This window comes from Zalophus californianus, chromosome 14 (genome assembly GCF_009762305.2).
Source record: "Zalophus californianus isolate mZalCal1 chromosome 14, mZalCal1.pri.v2, whole genome shotgun sequence".
Lineage (NCBI taxonomy): Eukaryota > Metazoa > Chordata > Mammalia > Carnivora > Otariidae > Zalophus > Zalophus californianus.
Window position 1 is genome coordinate 46,263,576 of NC_045608.1, and position 22,812 is coordinate 46,286,387.

Genomic DNA, 22,812 nt, shown 5'->3' on the forward strand with positions numbered 1-22,812 from the left:
CCTACACAGGCAGACAGCTGGGTTCTGGAGACCATTTCATGGTAATGAAGACGTGGGCCACTCCTTTATCCTTGGCTTCCTATCTACAAATAAAAATGGGCAGTGGTACAGCATAGGAAATGCTGTCAATAATATTTTAATAACTTCATATGGTGACAGATGGTAACAATACTTATTTTTTTTTTAAGATTTTATATATTTATTTTGACAGAGAGAGACACAGCGAGCGAGGGAACACAAGCAGGGGGGTGGGAGAGGGAGAAGCAGGCCTCCCGCTGAGCAGGGAGCCCGATGCGGGGCTTGATCGCAGGACCCTGGGATCATGACCTGAGCTGAAGGCAGACGCTTGACAACGGAGCCACCCAGGGCCCCAACAATACTTACTGTGGTGAGCATTTCATAATGTATGTAGTTGTCAAATCACTATGTTGTACACCTGAAACTATATACTGTTGTATGTTAAAGGTACTTCAATTAAAAATAAAAATACAAAGAAAAGTAAAAATAACAGAAATACAGTTAGTGAAATTCTTTCAAAGCAGGAGGTCATGAGAGAAGCACAACAGAAGGGCACACACACACTCACATGCATGCACACAGACACATCTACATGTATATGTAATTTCTGTTTTAAATGTTGGGATAGGGGCGCCTGGGCGGCTCAGTCGTTAAGCGTCTGCCTTCGGCTCAGGTCATGATCCCGGGGTCCTGGGATCGAGCCCCGCATCGGGCTCCCTGCTCCGCGGGAAGCCTGCTTCTCCCTCTCCCACTCCCCCTGCTTGTGTTCCCTCACTCGCTGTGTCTCTCTCTGTCAAATAAATAAACAAAATCTTTAAAAAAAGTAAAAAAAAAAATAAATGATGGGATAGTTGGGTTCCAAAAGACACTTTCTATCTTAGGGTTTGCAACGAAGCTAACCAGTTGGATGGCAGAACTTTCTTCATTATCTAGTTGCCTCTGGCTTTTAAGGGGGGAGGCCTCACCAGGTGTGTGGTAGTACAAGAAGTAAGAAATGCCTTTGTTTTTCTGCTTTGTTTGTATTCTTTTCATTGCTATTGGCAAACATACACCACTATTGGCCTGGAACAACAACACTGTTTTCTCTATGAAGTGATGATGAAAAGGAAAATTGCAACCTGCTCCTTAAGCAGAGCCAAAGGCAAGTTGTTGTATTTAACAATACACTTCAAAGAAGAATGGCAATAATAAGGATGATCCAAGATTTCTGCTCCCAGTTCATATTCCTAGAAGGGCTTGGGAGGACAGAAGGACAAGGTTGCCATGGGGGGGGAGGCGGTAAAAGGAAGGAGAAGGAGAAAACCTATGCTTTGCTTATGGGAGCATCAGCCTGAATCTGACGTTAGGCCAATCCCTGTGCTAAAGAGACATGACTGAGTTTGATTCCGCCTTGCAAGACGTGGTGAGTTTATCACCCTTGCATGTTTAGGTTCTTGACTCTGGGGAAATTCTTTTCAACAGTGGTATGGTGAGTTGCATTTCCAACTTAAAATCTGAAGACGTAACTATGCATGAATCACTTCTGAAGTATTGGGAGGCCAGCCAAACCCCAAATTCACTTGTGTTCGTTTGGGTTTGTTCATAACCAACTATGCATGTCTGTCGCACCCACCCCTGCAGGACTAAGTAACCCAGCGGCTCCCCTTGTGTACTAGCCTTCTGTAGCCTTCACACCTCACATGGGCCTCTACTGGGAGCTTTTTCCTCTGTCCTCCCAGAGTCCTTCTAGGAGCTGGAACTGGGCATCAGCAGTCCTATATCCTGCTCATCGCTTCTACTTTCCTTCCTTCCTTCCTTCCTTCCTTCCTTCCTTCCTTCCTTCCCTCCTTTATGATTTTATTTACTTATTTGAGAGAGAGAGTAAGTGAGGGAGAGAGAGAGCATGAGAGGGGAGAGACGGAGAGGGAGAAGCAGACACCCCACTGAGCAGGGAGCCCGACGCGGGGTTCGATCCCAGGACGCTGGGATCATGACCTGAGCTGAGGGCAGACGCGTAACCAACTGAGCCACCCAGGCGCCCTATTCTTACTTTTCTTAAAACATGAACAAGACTTTTAATTTCCTCAAGCATCATCTTTCCCCATTAGAACAGAACAGTCCCATCTTGCCGTAAAAACACAAGTGTGCCTTAAATCTGCTGCTTTCGTGTTTACAAGCACTTTGCTCATATACGCCTTCATTTAAACTCCAGAGCAGCCTCTCTCCCCTCCCCCAACCAAAGTGTCATTAATCTCATCATATCTCCAATATCTGGGACTGTGAAGGTAGGTGCTCCTGAGATGTTCATTTTGAATACATAGTCTTTTTTTTAAAGATTTTTTTTTTATTTATTTGACAAAGAGAGAGAGAGAGAGAGAGAGTGCTCAGGTGCACAAGCAGGGGGAGGGGCAGAAGAAGAGGGAGAAGGAGACTCCCCGCTGAGCAGGGAACCCCACGTGGGACTCGATCCCAGGACCCTAAGATCATGACCTGAGCCGACGGCAGACACTTAACCGACTGGGCCTCCCAGGCACCCCGGATACATAATCTCTAGAAAGATAACTAACAAATACGAACTTCAGATGTGCAGTTTTTATTTGGTCATACTCAAAGCTCTTCTCAGGGGGCAAACGCACTTGTACTCTGATGTTACAAAGTTATTTTTTTTAAACAGTGTGACTGACAATGTAAAGTCAATGATATGTATCTTTTGACTAAGGAATGTAATAAAACATCAAGGAGAACTGCTGTCCCTGTACAATAAAGAAAATTTGCAAGTCATGCTCTTCATTGTTGCCTTTTACAGCAAAATGTGAAGTTCTGTGAGGAAGAAGCCTTGATTTGAATTCACAGTTGGTCAGTTCTGATGCTGAGGATTCTGATGGCAGAACATCTTAGTGAAATGGCCTGGCATTGTGGAAGAGTTTCTGGCTGGGTGGAGAAGAGCTCCTTTAATTTAAATTTTGCTTTACATTTGCATGTTAATAAAATAATTTTGGAATTTTAGTCATTTGTTGGATATTTTCCTTCAAATAATCTTGTGTATGGAAGGACTTCATGAAAGGATGCAAACTTTCTCACTTTCTGTCTTCTTTTGTCAACTAAGGTAGGGCCATACCACCTTGGGCTGGACCACTCCAGGTAGTACTGGGCATTTATTCGGTTGATTTATTAAAATATGTAAGTTCTTATTAGAGCAAAGCAATACAAGTTCATTATTGGAAAAATAAAAAAAAATACAGACAAGCAAAAAGAAGAATATAAACAAAAATTCCCTTCTCTCCATCCCATCTATCCACTCTTGAACATTCCGTTGTATAATTTTCAAAATCTCTTTGAGTCTGCTTTCACACATGCAAGTGCACGTGCACACGTAGGCACACGTTCATATGTACTTTTTATATTTAAGATATATTTCAGTTCTGTAAAATTCTTTTTAAATAACAGCTGCATTAAGATATAATTCACATACCATAAGTTCACTTTTAAAGTGCACAATTCAGTGGTTTTATAGCATATTCACAAGGTTGTACATCCATCAGCACTATCCAGAACTTTTTTTTATATGTTGTTGTTGCTGTTTTTAAGGTTTTGTTTATTTATTTGAGAGAGAGAGCGCGAAAGAGAGCATAGGCAGATGGAGAGGGAGAGGCAGACTCCCTGCTGAGCAGGGAGCCCCACGTGGGGCTTGATCTGGGGACTCCAGGATCATGACCGGAGCCGAAGGCAGATGCTTAACCAACTGAGCCACCCAGGCGCCCCTAATTCAGAACATTTTTATCATTACAAAAGGAAATCCCAGATCCCTTAGCAGTTACTCCCCATACAGTATGTAGCCTTTCGTGTCTGACTTCTTTCACCTAGTGTAATGTTTTCAAGGTACACCTACATTATAGCATATATGGGAACTTCATTCATTTTTATGACAGGATGATATTCCATTGTATGGATATACCACATTTGTTAATTCATTCATCAGTTGGTGAACATTGTGTTGTTTTCACTTTTGGCTATTATAAACACTGCTGTGAACATTAATGCACAAGTTTTTGTGTGGATGTTTAGTTCTCTTGAGTAAATACTTAGGAATGGACTTGCTGGGTCACATGGTAACATTGTTTAGATTTTTTTTAAAAAAGATTTTATTTATTTATTTGACAGAGAGAGACACAGCGAGAAAGGGAACACAAGCAGGGGGAGTGGGAGAGGGAGAAGCAGGCTTCCAGCCGAGCAGGGAGCCCGATGTGGAGCTCGAGCCCAGGATTCTGGGATCATGACCTGAGCTGAAGGCAAAGGCTTAACAACTGAGCCACCCAGGCGCCCCATGTTTAAATTTTTGAGCAACTGCCCAACTGTTTTCTAAAGTGTCTGCACCATGTTACATCCCCTCAGCAATGTATGAGGGTTCCAATTTCTCCATATCCTCCCCAACACTTGTTATTATTTGTCTTTTTGATTACAGTCATCCTAGTGGGTGTGAAGTGGTACTTCATTGTGGTTTTGATTTGCATTTCTTTGATGACTAATGATGTTGAGCATCTTTCCATGTGCTTATTGGTCAATTTTTATATCTTCTTTGAAGAACTGTCTATTCAAAAAATTTTTTTCCGTTATCTAATTTTTTTTTAATGACTTAGTAGAGTACTTTATTCTGGATATGACTCTCTTATCAGATATGTTATTTGCAAATATTTTCTTCCACCTTTGGGTTGTCTCTATACTTCTTTTGATGGTGTCCTTTGAAGTACAAAAGTTTTAAAATCTGATGAGGTTCAATTATTTTTTTCTTTTGTTGCATGTGCTTTTGATTTCATATCTAAGAAACCATTATCTAATCCACCACAAAGATTTACTCTTATGTTTTTGTCTAAGAGTTTTATAGTGTTAGCTCTTACATTTAGGTCTTTGATCCATTTTGAGTTAATTTTTGTATATGCTGTGAGGTAGGCATCCAACTTGATTCATTTGCATGTGGATAGCCAGCTGTCCTAGCACCATTCATTGAAAAGATTACTCTTTCCCCATTGAGTGGTCTTGGCACTATGAAAATGGTGAAAATTGAGTGACAGTAAATGTAAAGGTTTATTTCTGGACTCCCACTTCCATTCCATTGATCTATATGTTTATCCTCATGCTAGTACCACACTCTCTTGATTACTGTAGGTTTGTGTTAAGTTTTGAAATTGGGAAAGTGTGAGTCCTCCAATTTCTTTCATCTTTTTCAGGATTGTTTTGGCTATTCTGGATTCTTCACATTTCCACATGAATTTTAAGATCACCTTGTCAATGTGATCTGCAAAAATATTGCCTGGGATTTTGGTAAGGATTCTGTTGAATCTATAGACTGCTTTAGGGAATACCGCCATCTTAACAATATTGTCTCTCAATCCGTAAACATGGGATGTTTTTCCATTTCTTTAGATCTTCTTTAAATTCTTTCCAAGATTTTTTTAGTTTTCATTGTATAAGTCTTGCACTTCTTTTGTTAAATTTATTCTTAAGATACTATTCTTTCTGATTCTATAGTAAATGGAATTGCTCTTAATTTAATTTTTGGATTGCTCATTGCTAGTGTTTAGAAATACAATTGATTCTTGTACATGTATTATTTTATATCCATTTTTTCTGTTAAAATATTGTGAACATCTTTCTATGTCAGAAAATATAGTTCTATAATGTCATTTTAGTGACCCTGTAATATTTCACTTTAATATTTTATTTAATAAAAATATTTAATAGAAATCCACGGTAATGTTTTATTTAACCAGCTCTTTACTATTAGACATTTAGGTTATTTTAAATAAAAAAAAACCCTAAAATAACTCTGATACATACTTGCCACTAAATTTTTGCAAACTTTCTTAATTATTTCCTGGATATAAATGTCCACAAGTGGAGTTGTTAGGGCAAAATATATGCACATTGAAGTCATTTGCTAAGTACTGCAAACATTGCCCACCTGAAAAGTTATACTTTTTTTGTTTTTTTTTGTTTTCAACCAAGGCTGTGATATTTGATTCCCTTAATTCTGTTTTATTTATTTATTTATTTATTTTTAGAAAAGCTTTCCTAGTCCCATAGATGAAAGATGAGTCTCATTGGTGCTTTGCTTGCATTTCAATTCCCAGGAAGGTCAAAAAAATTTTCATATGTTTATTCCCCCTGTTAACTATCTCAGGTTTCCTAGCCTTGAGTATTCCACTGTTTATAGTTTTGTGAAAGCAATTTGTATATTAAAGTTATTAATCCTATGTCCTTTCTGGGAAACATTCTCTCCTCATGTGTTTGCCATTTTTGTTTAGTTATGGTGCTTTTGGATATACAAAACTTTCAGTTTCTCTGTCAACTTACCAGTCCTTGTGGTTTCTCCTTTTGGTGTTATACTCACAAATTCCTTTCCCCCTCTTTTTATTTTTGAAGAACAAACAGAAGATTAAATAGGTACACTGCCTTCTTCCTAGCACATATCCCAGTAGTTAATAAATATGCTGGGCACTTCTCACTCCTTTCAACTGTACCATCTTTTATGGCTATCTCAATCTTTGCTCAAGCAATGTTCTCACACCCTCCCTCTTTTCCCCTTCTCCTTCCTCGACAGCTCCAACCCTACTTCTCAGAGGCACTCCGGTCAGTCCTGGACGGCCGCAGGGACACTCTCCCTGAATTGCTTAAAGCCCCTTAACAGGGCTCGGTTTTGGGGAGACATCCTGCAAAGAAGACCAGATCTCGGCCCCGGGATGCGCGTATCCTCTGCTCAGACGCCAGCGCGACAACTCTAGTTAATTCGCTCAATATCTCTCAGTTTATCTGTAAAATTTAGCAGATCGGGCATCTAAAGACTTTGTCCAAGATGTCTTCGCAGCTTGGCAAACTACAACCTGCGCTACTGGTTGTCTTTTATATGTGCACGTTCCGCCACTCCCCATTCCGCGTGAGCTCCTTCGACCCCTGACTCCGAATGTGGTTGTAGTGCCACAGATATTACTGGCGCACAGTGTTGGAGAAATTGACAGGACCTGTCTTTTGACAATTGAGACGTCCGGGAAACCACAATGCCTTTGATGTAAGCTCTGCAGGCAGTGCCAATTTGCTCTGACGTCTCTCTCACCCAAGCCTTCCCCCTTGTCCGAGGTCCAGAGCCGGCTTTCATAACTCGTCTGAGACCGTGAGTAGCTGGAGAGGAGAACTCTGATTTCTGAGCGGGCCGTGGGAAGGTGGGGCGGTCCCGGCCCCCGCCTCAGCCGCCAGGGTGAGAGCCCGGGAACGCCTTTCGCTCTCCCCGTCCGCGAAGTTTGCAGGGCGCAGAGCGCTGCGGAGAACTGGCCTGCCGGCTCGAGGCTGAACGCTGTCAGTTCCTGCTCCAGCCGCGGCAGGTTCCACACCAGGGAAGCCGCCTGCACGCCGCGGGCTCCTGGCGCGTGGGGCGGGGGCGCGCATTGGCCGCCGCCCACGCCCGGAGCTGAGCTCGCTCCTCCCGGGAGGATCGTGCGCTGCAGGATGGCGGCGGCCGCGCGGGCTCCAGGCTGGACATCCAGGCTAGTCCTGCTGCTCCTGCTGCTGCTGCCGCCGCCCGCCGTGAGCCCCGTTCGGGAGCCCCGCGCCGCGGCCCGGCTCAGCCTGCACCCGCCCTACTTCAACCTGGCCGAGGCGGCGAGGATTTGGGCCACCGCCACCTGCGGAGAGCGGGAACCGGGCGGCGCGCGGCCCCGGCCCCGGCCCGAGCTCTACTGCAAGTTGGTGGGGGGCCCCACCGCCCCGGGCAGCGGCCACACCATCCAGGTACGGTCCTGGGAGCGAGCGAAGGGGGCGGGGGGCGAGGGGCGGGCTCCCTTCCCGCGCTGGCCAGCAACCCGGAGCAGAACGAGGGGGCCCTTTCCCCGCGCGCGCTAGGGATCCCAGGCGACCGGGAAGGGCTCCCCAAGGCCCCGCGCGGGCCGGCGACCCTGGGAGGTGGGCTCGGTGCCCCGGGGCGATCCTGCGGCAGCTCCGCCCTTGCCAATTCGCCGCCCTAGGCCGGGATCAGTAGAGCGCGCGAGCTAAGAGAAGGCTGAGGTTAAGTTTGCGGGCGCAGCAGAGAAAGTCCCAACATGCGCTCCGGGGTGTATGGAACCGTCGCCCCATCCTGCCTCCGTCACTCAGGTAGCGCCCGACCAGGCCATGAGTGCCCCCCCGCCCCCCGCCACCAGCTTCACTGGCGCGCCTCCTTCCAGGCCCTTCTGTCTCCCCGACCTTATTCGGAGGAGTTGGTAGCAGTGGGTTTCCGTGGCGTGTTTGGAGAGAACTTTCAGGTTTTATCTGCAGCATCACTCCGATGGTGCCCCTCACCGCACTGCCCGAAGCGCCACCGCTCAGGGTCACTGGGGCGAATGAGACTTGAAATGGGCAGAGATGGACACGGCGCTCAGGGGCCATCAGACTCATCCCGCGAACACCGGGTGTAAATGATAGTGTTGCTGGTGCTTAATCAGCATCTGGAGGTGTGCCAGGTCTTTACACACGGCCCCTCACAACAGCGCTGGGAACCGGAGCGGGTGAGCAGGTTAAGAAGCGTGCCTGAGTCTTACTTAACGTAGGGCAGCGGGATTTGAACCTAGTCCTGACTGGAAATCCTCTTTACACTGAGCCGTGATTCATAATTGCCTCCCTCGTTCTACTGGGAACTATTGCTGAGGAATAGGAAAGTGCTGCCGGAAGAGGGAGTAATTTTGGAGCTTCGGCTCCAAAAGCAAAAGATTGTCATTGAGAATCTAGGTCATGGTTTTAGAAACTCTTGGTTGTGCACTTCCATAAACGACAAATTGTTGAACATGCAATGCCAGTAAGTGCTTATTTACTTATAAATTATATGCATGTATTGCTTTATTAATATATTGTGTGTACTAGAAGACAAGAATAGAAATAAAAAGATAAAATAACAATGATGAAAATACTTTTTAATTTTCTTTATTAACAGTGCCAAATAATTTTGCCTTCTCTAAATATTTAATTTCTGATTGTGTTTAACTATTTATAAATATACAAATGTAATTATATCATTATTTTTGACAAGTTAAGCACTTACGATCTGGCAATTCAAGGTTGGTTTTACATTAATAATTGAAATTAGTAGTTGTCATAGCTGAAAAGATACCTCAAAAATCTGTAGATTCGAGGAGGACCACTGCATTGATCCGTGAGCTCCAGAACCAGCTACATAATTCACAGAGCCCAGTGCAAAAGGAAAATCTGAGCCCCTTGTTCAAAGATTATGAATTTCAAGATGGTGATAGCAGAGCGTCAAATTAAGTGAGGGGACTTTCAGAGCATGGGATTCTGTGTAACTTCACAGGTCTGATACTGTCTGAATTCACTAAGTCATGGTACTCATATTTCTGCCCTATCCTTCAATCATTCTAAAAATTTTTTAAAGTAGACACTTGACCAGTCAATGTTTGCTTTTCAGGTGGCATTCAGTACTTCCTGGTGGGAAGGTATTGTGTTTTAATGGTTTAAAAAAATAGATTCAAAACTCACTGCAAGTAGTTTTCTGGAAAATATTAAAATACATTACAAAATTATGTGTCCAGGTTTTTAAACTGTGCAAATAGGAGAACTTTTAGAGTAACCCAGTTCTGTCTTTTCAGCAACAAAAAGGTGAAACATTTCCAAACATCTATTTTCCAAAACGCTCTTTTCAAAAGCGTACATTTCTTTAGAATAGTATTTGCTTTTTCACACATTGTTGAAACAACACCTTTACTTTGGTAGGTACCTTTATTTTTTGGCAAATATTTATCAGGTGGTGTATTACTGGCAGCTACTTGTCATCCCAGAAAAAAGCAAATTTGGAATTTTTTGTGAAAAAAATTGTGACTCATCTTTAAATTTCAAAGTCTTTTAAGTACTTTACCATGAGATAAGCAGTAGATCTGTGTCATCAAAAGAATTTCTTTGTCACTCCTCATTTTAGTACAAGATTGGAACTGTTCTGCTGTCTAGGGGAATAGAATCCCCATGTCCACTTAACCAGGCCCACATAAGCTTCGCTGTGTCATGGTCAGATGAGAACCTGATGGAACCCCTCCTCCTCTTCCCTTGGGCAGACAGACACTCAGGACCATTGTGACCAGCTGACTTGTGGATGGGGTAAAGGCCCTAAGCAGTCTGCACATTAAATACTAGTCAAACTGAATTTCTTCATTTTTAAGTAAAATAAACGCGTTTTTATAGTCCCTTCCGGCACTGCATTGGATTGCCTGGCACATCCAACTTTGGAGAGAGCTATTCTGACTATGGGAAGAGTAAATGCAAGGGGAAGAAATTTTCAACTGTCTCCTCTCCCCTAGATTTGCCCAGGAATGGGCCAAACTTCATTCTCTGCAACTTGCATTTTCTTTTGAGTGCTCATAGGTTGGTGCTACCATCTTGGAGGTGCAGAAAAGTCATATTTTCTGTTCTGATTGAATTTCCAGGATAGGTCCTCAAACCTTGGTTCACAGTCCTAGATAGAGTAGGAAGTGGCTTTTCTGAGGTCATTCAGCAGACTGTATTTCTAGGCCAAGCTATAGCCTGTGGAAAAAGGATGCCATCTGGTGTTATACCTTATTCTTCCCTAAAAATAAAGGGTGAACAAGAGCTCTGCTAAATAGTGCTTTCTGCTTTCACAGCTGAGGGCTTGAAAAGATGTACTGATTGCTCATGTGAGAGACTCTTGCCTCATGAGGACAGAAGTGTGTTGGAGATGAGACAGGGAAAGGGAGTTCTAGAAGCTGGGCTATTAGATGCTCGCTCTAGCCCAGTGTTGGCAGCCACTGGTGCAGACCCACCTTTCAGGAAACTGAGGGGTGATAGGAGAAGGGTGGGAGGTTATGATTGATCAGTTCGTTATACCCGAATAATTATCTTGAATCTGTTTATGCTCAAGTTGGGAAATGGAGAAGAGTTAACTAAAACAGTTCTGTTTCTTTGAGCTTTCTAAAAATAAATCTTTAGGGCCAGCCGGGATTCAGAATTTCAGGCCGGAAGGATTTTGCAAAACGATGTAAAAAAAACGAATAAAAATCACATCTTAGAATAAAGCCTGGGTTTATGGTCCTGACTCTATAATAATAATAATGCTGATTCTTGAATGGTAGCATGTGTCAATAGGTAGGGCATTTTAGAAGTCTGAATTTTGTTTATTGTGTGAAAAATGTTCACTGTGGTTTCTCTGGATTTAAAATTCTTTAAATAAGATTTTATATACTTGTTACTGCAAGTTTTTGGTGTTTGAGAGTTCTTTGATTCAGGGATTTTGTCTGTCTGGTTCATAGCTGTATCCTGTGCTTAGCACAAAGCCTGGAACAGTATATGTGCTTAGAAAATACTGAAGGAAAAGACAGTGTAATGAAGACACAGCTAAGGACTGTAAAGAAGTTAATGTAAAGAATAGACAAGAAAAATGCATAACTTAATTCTGTTCTGCTAAGAAGTTAAGTATGACTGAAATCTGTCACACTTTATGCTTCAATTTTAAATGTTTCCTTATCTATGGAATCATAGGTATGATTATTATTTACTGACATCTGATAAAGATGATGGTAAAATGTAAGTGGAAGGCTGTATTGAAAATATAACCTTGTGTTTGGTTTAGCTTGGCAGAAACACTACACTCACAAGGAGTGACGTGAACATATTTACCAAACATACGGTGTCGATTTTGTTCAACACATCTTTCGTTATGTTCCTTCTTTACATTATAATTTATGCACAGGAATGTGTATCTAGGCTGAATGAAAGTGGTAGAGAAGTGCACACATGTGAATTACAGCCAAGAGCAGGAATGCTTGCCACAAAGCAGTCTAGGTTGTGTGTTTGTGTAACTTGGACTAATAGCCATAAACAGGAAACTCAATTTCACTAAGGCTGTTTATAGAACCATTGTGAAAGAGAAACCATTTGTTAGCTTCAACAAGGGCCTTTTCCTTTGTGAAACTGATAGGAAAGTCTTGAGCAAGGGCTGAGAAATCAAAGACATTTACTATTCCATTGATATATTTGTAACAATTCTTAGTGGTAAGAGTTATTTTGAGACTTCAGACAAATGACTACAGTCAGCAGTTTAAAGATGAATGATTCTTTTTAAAAATGATTTTCCTAATAGTTCCGTGTGAATATTAGCCAAAGTTTAGCAATGAAAGTTTATGTGCAAATCATTCAAAGAAGACAGACATAAATGTTTTCCTTTGGAGGGCCATGTTCACTCACCAGCAAAGGAATGTGGTTCCACACACCAGAATGTCAGCAATTTAAATTTTTGCTTCAACAAATCACAGATTATGGGAACTCATGGATCTTCAGGGTTGTGGAAGGTGAATAGTTGGAAATGGGGATGTTCAGTCTTTGAATTGCAGGATTTTACTTCATGCTCTGAATTACCTGTGCCATTGAGAACATGGATCATTTAATCTGAGAAAAAGAAGTAAATAGGCATAGGGAAAGAGAAAGACAAAAGGTTATTAATTTCAGCCCCTCACTTATGAGAAAACTATACTTAGCCCATTACAGAAAGTTAGCTGTGTGCATTTTACATCTTTAATGCATATATGAATGTGAAAACTACACATTTTCTTCATGTTTTTTTTACCAAAACTAGATTGAAGTATGAGTCATTTTTAACAGTTTTATTGAGGCATAATTTAAATACTATAACATGCATCCATTGTAGGTGTGAATTAAATATTTTAAAATAAACGTATAGAGTTGTGCAACTATCACTAGAATCCAATTTTAGAACATTTCCATCAGCTCCAAATTTTCTCTTGTGTCTACACACTCAATTTCTGCATCTATTTCCACTACTATGATTTCTGTCCCTAAACATTTCTCATTTCTGTAAATTTCATATAAATGAAATCATACAACATGAGGTCTTTTGTGTCTAACTTTTTTTTTAAGAGGGGGAGGAGGGTGTAGGGGCAGAGGGAGAGGGAGAGAGAGAGTCTTAAGCAGACTCCACACCCAGCGAGGAGCTGGACGTGGGGCTTGATCTCATGACCCTGAGACCAAGACCTGAGACGAAATCAAGAGTCAGATGCTTTACTGACTGAGCCACCTGAGCGCCCCTTTTGGGTCTGACTTCTTTCACTAGGCATAATGATTTTGAGGTTGTTAATATTGTTGTATGATTTAGTAGTTTGCTTCTTTTTAGTGCAGAAAATAGTATGCCATTGTATAGCTATACCTCATTTTCTTTATCCAAATCATGGACGTTTGGACTGTTTTTAGGTTTTGGCTACTATAAGTAATGCTGCTATGAACATTCACAAACAAATCTTTGTGTGGACATAAGTTTTCAGTTTTCTTGGGTTGATTCCTAGGAGTGGAATTGCTGGATCACATAGTAAATTTATGTTTAAGTTTTTGAGAAACTACCAATTATTGAAATGGAGTACTGATGTCTCCAATTAATGTTATGGAACTATTTCTCCTTTCGGTTCTGTCAGTTTTTGCTTCATGTGTATTTGAGGCTTTTTTTGTTTGGTATAGATATATTTACATTGTTATATCTTCTTGAAGGATTGGCTTCCGTCAATGTGTCATGTGTGTCTTTATCTTTTGTAACAATTTTTGACTTAAAGTTTATTTTGTCTGATATTAGTATAACCACCCCATCTCTCTGGATTATCATTTGCATAGAATATCTTTTTCTGTCCTTCAGTTTTCAACTTATTTGTGTCTTTGGATCTAAAGTGAATCTTTTGTAGATCTGTATTGTGGCTTTTTTTTTTTAATCCATTCTGCAAATTTTTGCCTTTCGTTGGTAAGTCTAATCCATTTACATTTAAAGTGATTACTATAAGGAGGGCCTTACTTCTGCTATTTTGCTATTTGTTTTCTATATGTCTTATATTTTTTGGTTCCTCAATTCCTCTGTTACTACCTTCTTTTGTGTTTAATTTCTTTTTTTTTTAAGATTTTCTTTATTTATGTGACAGAGACACAGCGAGAGCAGGAACACAAGCAAGGGGAGTGAGAGAGGGAGAAGCAGGCTTCCCGCTGAGCAGGGAGCCTGATGTGGGGCTTGATCCCAGGACCCTGAGATCATGACCTGAGCTGAAGGCAGATGCTTAACGACTGAGCCACGCAGGTGCCCCTAATTTCTTTTTCTAATGAACGATTTTCATTTCCTCCTCATTTACTTTTCTATATATTTTAAAATTATTTTCATAGTGGTTACTCTGGGGATTACAATTAACATCCTAACTTTATAACAGTCCAGTTTGAGTTGATATCAGATTAGCTTCAGTAGCATCTAAAACTCTGCTTCTATACAGGTCTGTCCCCCCTCTTTATGATGTTATTGTCACAAATTAGATCTTTACACATTGTTGCCCATTGACATAAATATATAATTAGTGTTCTGTGCATTTGTTTTGTAAATCATATGGGAAAACCCATAAATCCAATAATGCTGGCTTTTGTATTTATCTATGTAGTTAACTATACTGGTGATTTTTATTTCTTTGTATGGCTTTGAGTTATTGTCTAGTATCCTTTCATCTCAGCTAAAGGACTCCTTTAGCATCTCCAGCCTTTTAGCCTTCAGTAGGGCAGGTTTACCAGCAACAAACTCCTTCAGCTTTTGTTTATTTGGGAATGTCCTAATTTCTCCCTCATTTTTGAAGGATAATTTTACTAGGTATGGCATTCTGGATGACAGTTTTTTCCTTTCAACATTTTAAATATATCATCTCAATGCCTTCTGTCTTCCATGGTTTCTGATGAAAAATAGGCTGTTAATCTTATTGAGGATCCCTTGTATGTGATAAATTGCTTCTTTTTCTGCTTTCAAGATTTTCTCTTTGTCTTTTGACAGTTTTATTATAATGTGTCTTCGTGTGGATCTCTTTGAGTTTGTCCTGCTTGGAGTTTGTTAAGTTTCTTGGTTGTGTAGATTCATGTCTTTAATCAAATTTGGGAAGTTTCAACCATTATTTCTTCCAATATCCTTGCTGCCTCTTTCTTGTTCTTCTGTGGGACTCCCATAATGTGTATATTGGTCCATAGGTCAAGGTCCTACAGGTGCTTTGAGTTTTGTTTATTTTTGTTCATTCTTTTTTCTTATTCTCAGGCTAGATATTTTTAATCAACTTATCTTTAAGCTCACTGATTATAAGTTGTAGGTTTTTGAATAGACTCCAGAGTTCTGAAAATGTTCATTTTGACAGCTTTTTTTTTGTGAGATTAATTGTTGCTTTAGTGGAGGAACAGATCCTTGAAGCTCTCTCCTCTGCCATTTTTGGTGACATCCTTACATCTTTTTGAGTGCTTCCTTGCTTTCTGGTACCATAACATGTTCCAGGGCCATTTAAAAATTTTTTTCGCTCCTGCCTTGGAACCAACTGGTCTTTCAAGGAGCATTGTTTGTTTATTTATTATTATTATTTATTATTATTATTGTTTGTTTATTATGGGTGTGGTATTTAGAAACCAAGATGTGGGTATCAGGTAAATGCTCATTGTTACTAGTGTATCATTGCTTTTAGACCCTTTCAGTGGATAGAGCTAGGAAATATATGCATATCTACTAATTTATATATACACACACATCTACACTGGAGATGCAATTGATTTTTGCATATGGATCTTGTATCCTATGACCTTGCTGTAGTTTTTTTGTAGACTCTTCAGTATTTTCTACATACAGAATTACGTGTGTTTTATTTTTTCCCTTCCAATCTGTATGCCTTTACTTTCTTTTTTTTTAAGCTCATTCATTCATCGCAAACACTTATTAAGTGGGTCTTACATGCCAGGCATCATGCTTGATGCTGAGGATGCAAAAATGATCCAGACATGATCTTTCTGTAGATGACTACTGTTTTTATGGCCTAATTTTCTTAAAAGACCAGGGAAACTCCTATGAGGGAAAATAGGATATCATCTCATTGTATGTATCTTCAAATTACTCTCATTTAGAGGTGAATAACTCTGGCTCTACAATCATGTAGACCTGAATTTGAATTCTAACTCTAAAGCTCTTTGACCTTGGAAAATTGCATAATCTCAGTTTCCCCACATATAAAACTGAATTAATAATAGTGTCTATCTCACACACGTATTGGGAGGATAAAAAGCACTCAGCATATATTGTGGCACATAGTGCTCAGTAAATGTGTTTTTTCATGGCATGAAAAAATTATTAGGTAAGATTTCTAAAGTGGTGAACTACAACAATGATTTTCCACAATAGTCATTTAAAGTTTTTGAGTAAAAAATTCTTTTTTTTTTTAAGATTTTATTTATTTATTTGACAGAGACAACGAGAGAGGGAACACAAGCAGGCGGAGTGGGAAAGGGAGAAGCAGGCTTCCTGCTGAGCAGGGAGCCCGATATGGGGCTGAATCTCAGGACCCTGGGATCATGACCTGAGCCAAAGGCAGATGCTTAATGCCTGAGCCACCCAGGTGCCCTTTTTCTTTTTTTTAAGATCTTATTTATTTAGAGAGAGAATGTGAATAAGTGGGGGGAGGAGCAAAGGGAGAGGGAGGGAGAATCCCAAGCAGACTCCTCACTGAGCATGGAGCCCTACACAGGCCTCAATCTCAGGACCCTGAGACCATGACCTGAGCCAAAATCAAGAGTCGGACACTTAACTGAGCGAGCCATCCAGGCACCCCTAAAATATTATTTTGATAATGAAGTGTACAGTGCATTATATACTGAACATATTTGGCATGCTAAATTATCCACAGGCAAAGTGACTCTTCTGGGATAACAATGTTAAATTGTTTTGGTACTGTGTTAATAACTAATTTAGATATTATTTGTTTACACAGGGACACATTTTTATGGCAATTAAAGAGATATTTTGGGGGGAGGGCAGCCATGGAATTGGACGAGGAACAGCTGTCCACACAGCCAGTCTTGGAGACCGAGGGGTTGCACTTCCTGCAGATCACAGTGAGTCCCTGGCTAGTCCCTATGGCTGGCACATCACCCGCTGAAGATGTTCAGCTGCATCCTTCTCTGTGTGGTGTTTCAGAAGCTTTCCACCCAGCTGAGGGCCTTGAGGCAGAGGCAACCGGACTGCCGTGGAACCTGATGTCATTAAAAGACAAGAGGCTGTAGCAGGGGCTTGTTTGAAAATGCAAGAGGAATTAAAGGCACAGGGTGAAAAGTATAAGGACAAACTAAGACAATTCGAAGAACAAAAAAAGGAGACAGAAGATTGAAATGTGGGACAGCATGCAAGAAAGAAAAAGGTACAAGGGAAATGTAAGAAACCCCCCAGAAGAAGACAGTGCTGGGCTTTCTATCTCATCAGTCATTGTGATACGAAAATCTGACAGAAAGCCTTTGCAGGGAGGTGATTACCACCCTCTGTCTGGGGAAGGAGGTGGAGCCTGCTCCTGGAAACCTGGGCAGAGGCACATCATCTGGTAGATGAGGCTGAGAATCTTGTTAGTGACGCCTTTGACGTTAGCAAGATGAATTCTTAACCCTCAATTCAGTTGCCTTATGCACGCTTTTCACAGTAATTAGCCATGGGGGTAGGTTTATTTCTTTTCTTTACTACACCTGTACCTTTAGTGGTTGATGTCAGCATAGGACATAGACATCACCACCAGCAGTAGGGGCAGTTGGTCACACTTCACTAAAGCCAGTGACTGCATTCACTGATTTCATAGGTAATTGCTAGTTGGTAGATAAAGGCCTCTGGGTGATTAACAGTCTTGGTAAAAGAGATCTAGTAATGGTTCTTCAAGTTAGAAGCCCCAGCTGGTACAAGAGTCTCTGTGACAGGTTGTGCTGAATGATGTCTTTCTTGTAAATGGTGAGCCCACCAGTGAGGATTTCTGATGCAGACAGATGATGGGGTTGTTTCTACATATTTATTGTTATGTACAGAACTTTGGAAAAAAGAAACGGTAAATATTTAAAAAATGCAAAGAACATTTTTAGCATCTTTATTAAATTCAAGGAAATTCTTTATGAACTTGAATTTGTCTATCAAACATTAAACAACTTTTTAGCATTCCAAAAAAAGTAACATTTTGGAGGGAGGTATTCATTTGTTAAGGTTAATTTTGGTGGCAATAATATATTCTTCCAGATCATAAATTTTTTTTTCTGGTTGTGATTTAGGCTTTTATGAAACCTGCATTAACCCTTGCTCAACATTGTGGAACCATTTGCCTAGTGAGGAAAAAGTTTCGTTAAATGGTACCTCAGTGGTCTTAGTCAATGGAATTGACTGTATACATGGGCTCCTGGCCAAGGGACATGTGGGGGCTGAAATCCAGCCTGGGCAAGGCTGTATCTGCTCAGAGGCAGTGAGCCTTTTTTCTTCTTCATAAAAAAAAAAAAAAAAAAAAAAAAAAAGCTTTTTGCATGAGCTAGCAGGGCTTTGATTAGATCCCTCATGCCAACAGGGTGGAAAATGCCCTGGGGAAAGCCAACTCATTGAATCTCATGTGTCCTGCCATTTTTTTTCAATGTCATTGTATTTTCTTAGTGGTTTTCCCATCCTAGATGCTCAGAAAACACATGTGAAATTAATAAATGAACATTAGCTAGAGAGAAATATGGGTTTTAATGAGATTATTTATGCAGAGCTTAACTGTGAGAAGTGGGAAAAAGAATTCTCCACTACTTTCAAGTTATGACATCTACTGCATATACTGTGTACAGAAATGATACCAAATAAAGAGGCAGAAGGGTGAGCAGGGAGAACAGCCTAATGATCAGGGGACTTACTCCCCTGCTCAGTGCAAGGTATTAATTTAACACACACTTATATAACACTTACTGATGCTTGGCACTGTTCTAAAGCACCTTACATGTACTGACTTCTTCATCCTCACAACCACTTATGAAGGGGGTACTCTTAGTGTGCTCATTTTACAGATGAGAAAACTGAAGCACAGAGAGGTTAAGTGATTTGTTTAAGATCAGAAAACTACTACGTGGTATGGCCAGGGACTCCAGCTGCAGAGTTCATGCTCATACCCACTCTACTAACTATTCCTTCCTCAGAGTTGCAGCCAAACAGTGCACCATCTTGTTAATTTTATTTATTATCTTGGAACCATTTATCTTCATGTCTGATGTCCTTATTTGCTAGATCTTGAGCTCTCTGAGGGCGGGGCCACAGTTTCCTGCCCATGTCTGTCTTCCCTGTGGCAGCATGTCACGGATATGCCATGGATGCTTTTTGAAGAAACTTTCAAAGGACAACACCATCATAGAATTTTCCCATTGGAGCAACACCTGGATAGAAGTGCCGTTTGACAAAAAAAATACCTGAATTTCAACAACCTGCCTTTGGAAGGCAGGGGTGGCCCTGATGTGTTGAATTTCAAAGTAGAGGTATCTGATACAGGGGCCAAGACCAAGAAGCTACAAGAGACAGGAAAGGATCCTTCCTCTACAGATTTCAGAGGAAGCAGGGCCCTGCCAACACCTCGATTTCAGACTTCTAGCTTCCAGAATCGAGACAAGACATTTCTGTTGTTCTCAGCCCCCCAGTTTATGGTACTTTGCTATGGCAGCCCTGGGAGACTAATACAGTAACTGCTCGTCTTTTGGGCTGCCATAACAAAGTACTATAGATCGAGTCACTTAGAAACAACAGAAATTTATTTCTCACAGTTCTGGAGGCTGGGAAATCCAAGGTCAAGGTGTGGGCAGGTTCAGTGTCTGGTGAAGACCCACTTCTAGTTCATGTTTTTTCACTGTGTCCTCACATGGTAGGAGAGGTGAGCGATCTCTCTGGGTCCTCTCTTATAAAGGCACTCATCCCATTCAGCTCATCCCATCTTGGGGGAAGGGGGACACACAAATATGAAGTCCATTGCAGTCATTTAACTTTAAATCAGATAACCAGTCTCTTAATCAGTCAGCTGTACTTACTGACTATTCAGTGTGTGAGTTATCTGTGTGTGGGAGACTAAGGATGAAGGGCACTGTATGAGGCCCCCTGGGTAGTTCTAGGCTCTCTGTTCTTGAGACTTCACAATCTGGCAACTCAAAGTGTAGTCTCTAAATAGAATGCGGATTGCTCTTGGCTGAACAAGTATTTAGGGATCACCCACCCTGAGGCTTATTTATTTATTTATTTAAAGATTTTATTTATTTGACAGAGAGAGACACAGCTAGAGAGGGAACACAAGCAGGGGGAGTGGGAGAAGCAGGCTTCCTGCAGAGCAGGGAGCCCTATGTGGGGCTCGATCCCAGTATCCTGGGATCATGACCTGAGCTGAAGGTAGGTGCTTAAGGACTGAGCCACCCAGGTGCCCTGAGGCATCTTTAAATATGAAGAACGTATCAGAAAGGCATAAAGTAAGGATTGACTAACGCAGGTGAGACTCTGGGAGTTTGGGAACAATGGATATATGGATACCGTGAGCCTTGGATCCCTTTTGCACAGAGCCTGGTTGGTTGGATGATTCCTTCACCACTAGTGAGGGCTGAGGGGCTATGTCAGGGGAAGGATGGGGTGGGATTGTGAAATGAAAGGCCCAATTCCCCATGTCCTGGGATTTGCTCTGCAGAGACTAAATATTGCTGAGGATTTGCGTGCACAGAAGACATCGGTGGCAAAGATTCTAATCAAGGTCGTTTGCATAGTGATTTGAAGAGAACAAAAATTTCAGACTTTCAAATTTTCCTGTTGTCTTCTCTGTTTCCATGTGGCTTTCCTATTTCATGGTGACAACTGATCACTTAAATGTATCTTTAATGTGATCTTGAATGTTTTCAATGAACCAGAAAAATTAGCAGAAAATGGTGGGAGACCTCATTAGGAAAATCTCTTAGTAAGATTGCCATAAACTAGTTGAAGTTTCTTTTTTCTTTTGTTTTCTTTCATTATCTTTTATGTTAACTTAGTAGACTTTTATCTGAGTACAAATATAAAAATATTGAGGTCACTCTTTCTAATAGTAATAAAATCTTCGTTCCCTCTCTCTGAGTGCCATGTAACACTTTGTACCTCCCATACACTTGGTGTTACTGCAGCCTCCATTTTCTTTGATCACTTGCTGGCCTCGGTTCTGGGTGTTGTTTTCTCTGGCTGTTACGTACGATGATTGTCACTCTAGCTTAGGAGGATTGGAGCTGAAATAAATCACATTTAGAACTGCTCGACCAACCACCAGGAAGATGAAGCCGGGGGCCTTCAGAATCAAGACAGAGATGTTTGTAACCAGTGGTTCTCCAACTTCACTGAAGACAAATAGAAGGGGATGTGTAATGTTGCAGCACAAAGGATCGGGATCAGCTGTGGGAAGAACTGCCTATGCAGAGTGTACTGCATCACTGAAAGGGCTTTTATTTTTTTATTTTTTATTTTTTTTAATAGAATGATTTTTTTTAAAGATTTTATTTATTTATTTGAGAGAGAGAATGAGATAGAGAGAGAGCATGAGAGGGGAGAGGGTCAGAGGGAGAAGCAGACTCCCTGCTGAGCAGGGAGCCCGATGTGGGACTCGATCCCGGGACTCCAGGATCATGACCTGAGCCGAAGGCAGTTGCGCAACCAACTGAGCCACCCAGGTGCCCTGAAAGGGCTTTTAAAGAAGAGGGGATGAGAGTCCTTTACTAGGTCAAAATCCTGTGTGTCATTTTTAGGCCCATCCGCAGATAATTAGAAGGCTTTGACTGGAAGGCCTACTGGCGGAAGCTGCCCTCCCCACACTGGACCTGTACACAGCGAGTACGTTGCACTTTTCTGCAGGGAGTTAGAACCAAGGGTTCAGGTCCCCCTGGACCATCCATGCTCCTAGGCATCTCTGCATTCCCAGCCCAGGAGCCTTGAGTCCGAGGCCTCCAGTGGAGGTACCTGGTACTTCCCAGGTGCCTGCCCTGAGACTTACGGGCTGCTCTGGCTGAGGCCCTTTTCCCCACGCTGACTGGGTATTTTTCTACTCCCACTCTCTCCTCCTTACCCTCAATTCTCTGGGCTCATAAAAAGGCAGGAGCCTTTTGTTTGGGTAGTGGGATACTTCTCCTGTCATCTGACCCCTGCCTGGTGCTGTTCCATGGGGGAAGAGTGGAACACTGGGACGCTGGCATCTTCGCCTCTTGCCTTCACTGTTGCAGTGAATGAATAAGGTCTCGAGTGTTACTTTCAGATTGGCTTGTTGTCCTCATTGACCATCTCAGCACCTGGAAGCTCAGCTGGAGTTGGTAGAACTTTTGTGGATGTTATTTTTAAAAGATTTATTTATTTGAGAGAGGGAAAGAGAGAGAGGGAGCAAGTGCAGGTTTGGGGAGGAGCAGAGGGAGAGGGAGAGGGAGAGGGAGAGAGAATCCTCAAGCTGACTCCCCATTGAGCACGGAGCCTGATGCAGGGCTCGATCCCACGACCCTGAGATCACGACCTGAGCCAAAATCAAGAGTCAGATGCTTCACTGACTGAGCCACCCAGGCGCCCCTGAATGATTCTTAATGTAGATTCTTATCAACAAAGGCGAGATCTGCTACCTGGGGATGTGTGTGTACACACACTTGTGTGTGATATTCATCCACTCCTGTATTGAACAAATATTATTGACTTGTATGTGCCGGGCACAGAGGAGACTGGGAATACAAATCCAAACAAGGCAAGAAAGGTCTCTATCTACATGGAGGTGACATTCTATGGGGAGACTGGAACCAGTGAATAAATATACACAATAATTACGGATTGTGGTTGTGTCTTGGAAAGAATAAGCAGGATTTTGTTAAAGTGATTGATGAAGGGAAGCTTCTCTAGGTTTGGTAGTTGGAGAAGCTTTTCTAAGGAGGTGTTATTGATACAGCAACTGGGGGTTGAGAAGAAATCAGCCCCATGAAGACGGTGGGAAAATG

At 41.7% G+C, this 22,812-nt stretch overlaps 1 protein-coding gene and 1 pseudogene across 5 annotated transcripts in view; both read left to right on the plus strand.

Annotated features, from left to right (window-relative positions):
- Window positions 1-7,293: 7,293 nt before the first annotated feature.
- LAMA3 (laminin subunit alpha 3) overlaps window positions 7,294-22,812 on the plus strand; it is a 257,294-nt gene continuing 241,775 nt past the window's right edge. For 4 of the 5 annotated variants that reach the window (XR_003517036.2, XR_003517037.2, XM_027576786.2 and 1 more), the window contains exon 1: window positions 7,294-7,776. Coding sequence is in view for 3 of the 5 variants with exons in the window: in XM_027576786.2 (XP_027432587.1) it covers window positions 7,495-7,776 (282 nt within the window). In the remaining 2 variants the exon portion in view is untranslated. The remainder of the gene's footprint in view (window positions 7,777-22,812) is intronic. The other variant, XM_027576783.2, reaches the window with a different exon arrangement.
- LOC113912987 lies at window positions 16,846-17,403 on the plus strand (annotated as a pseudogene).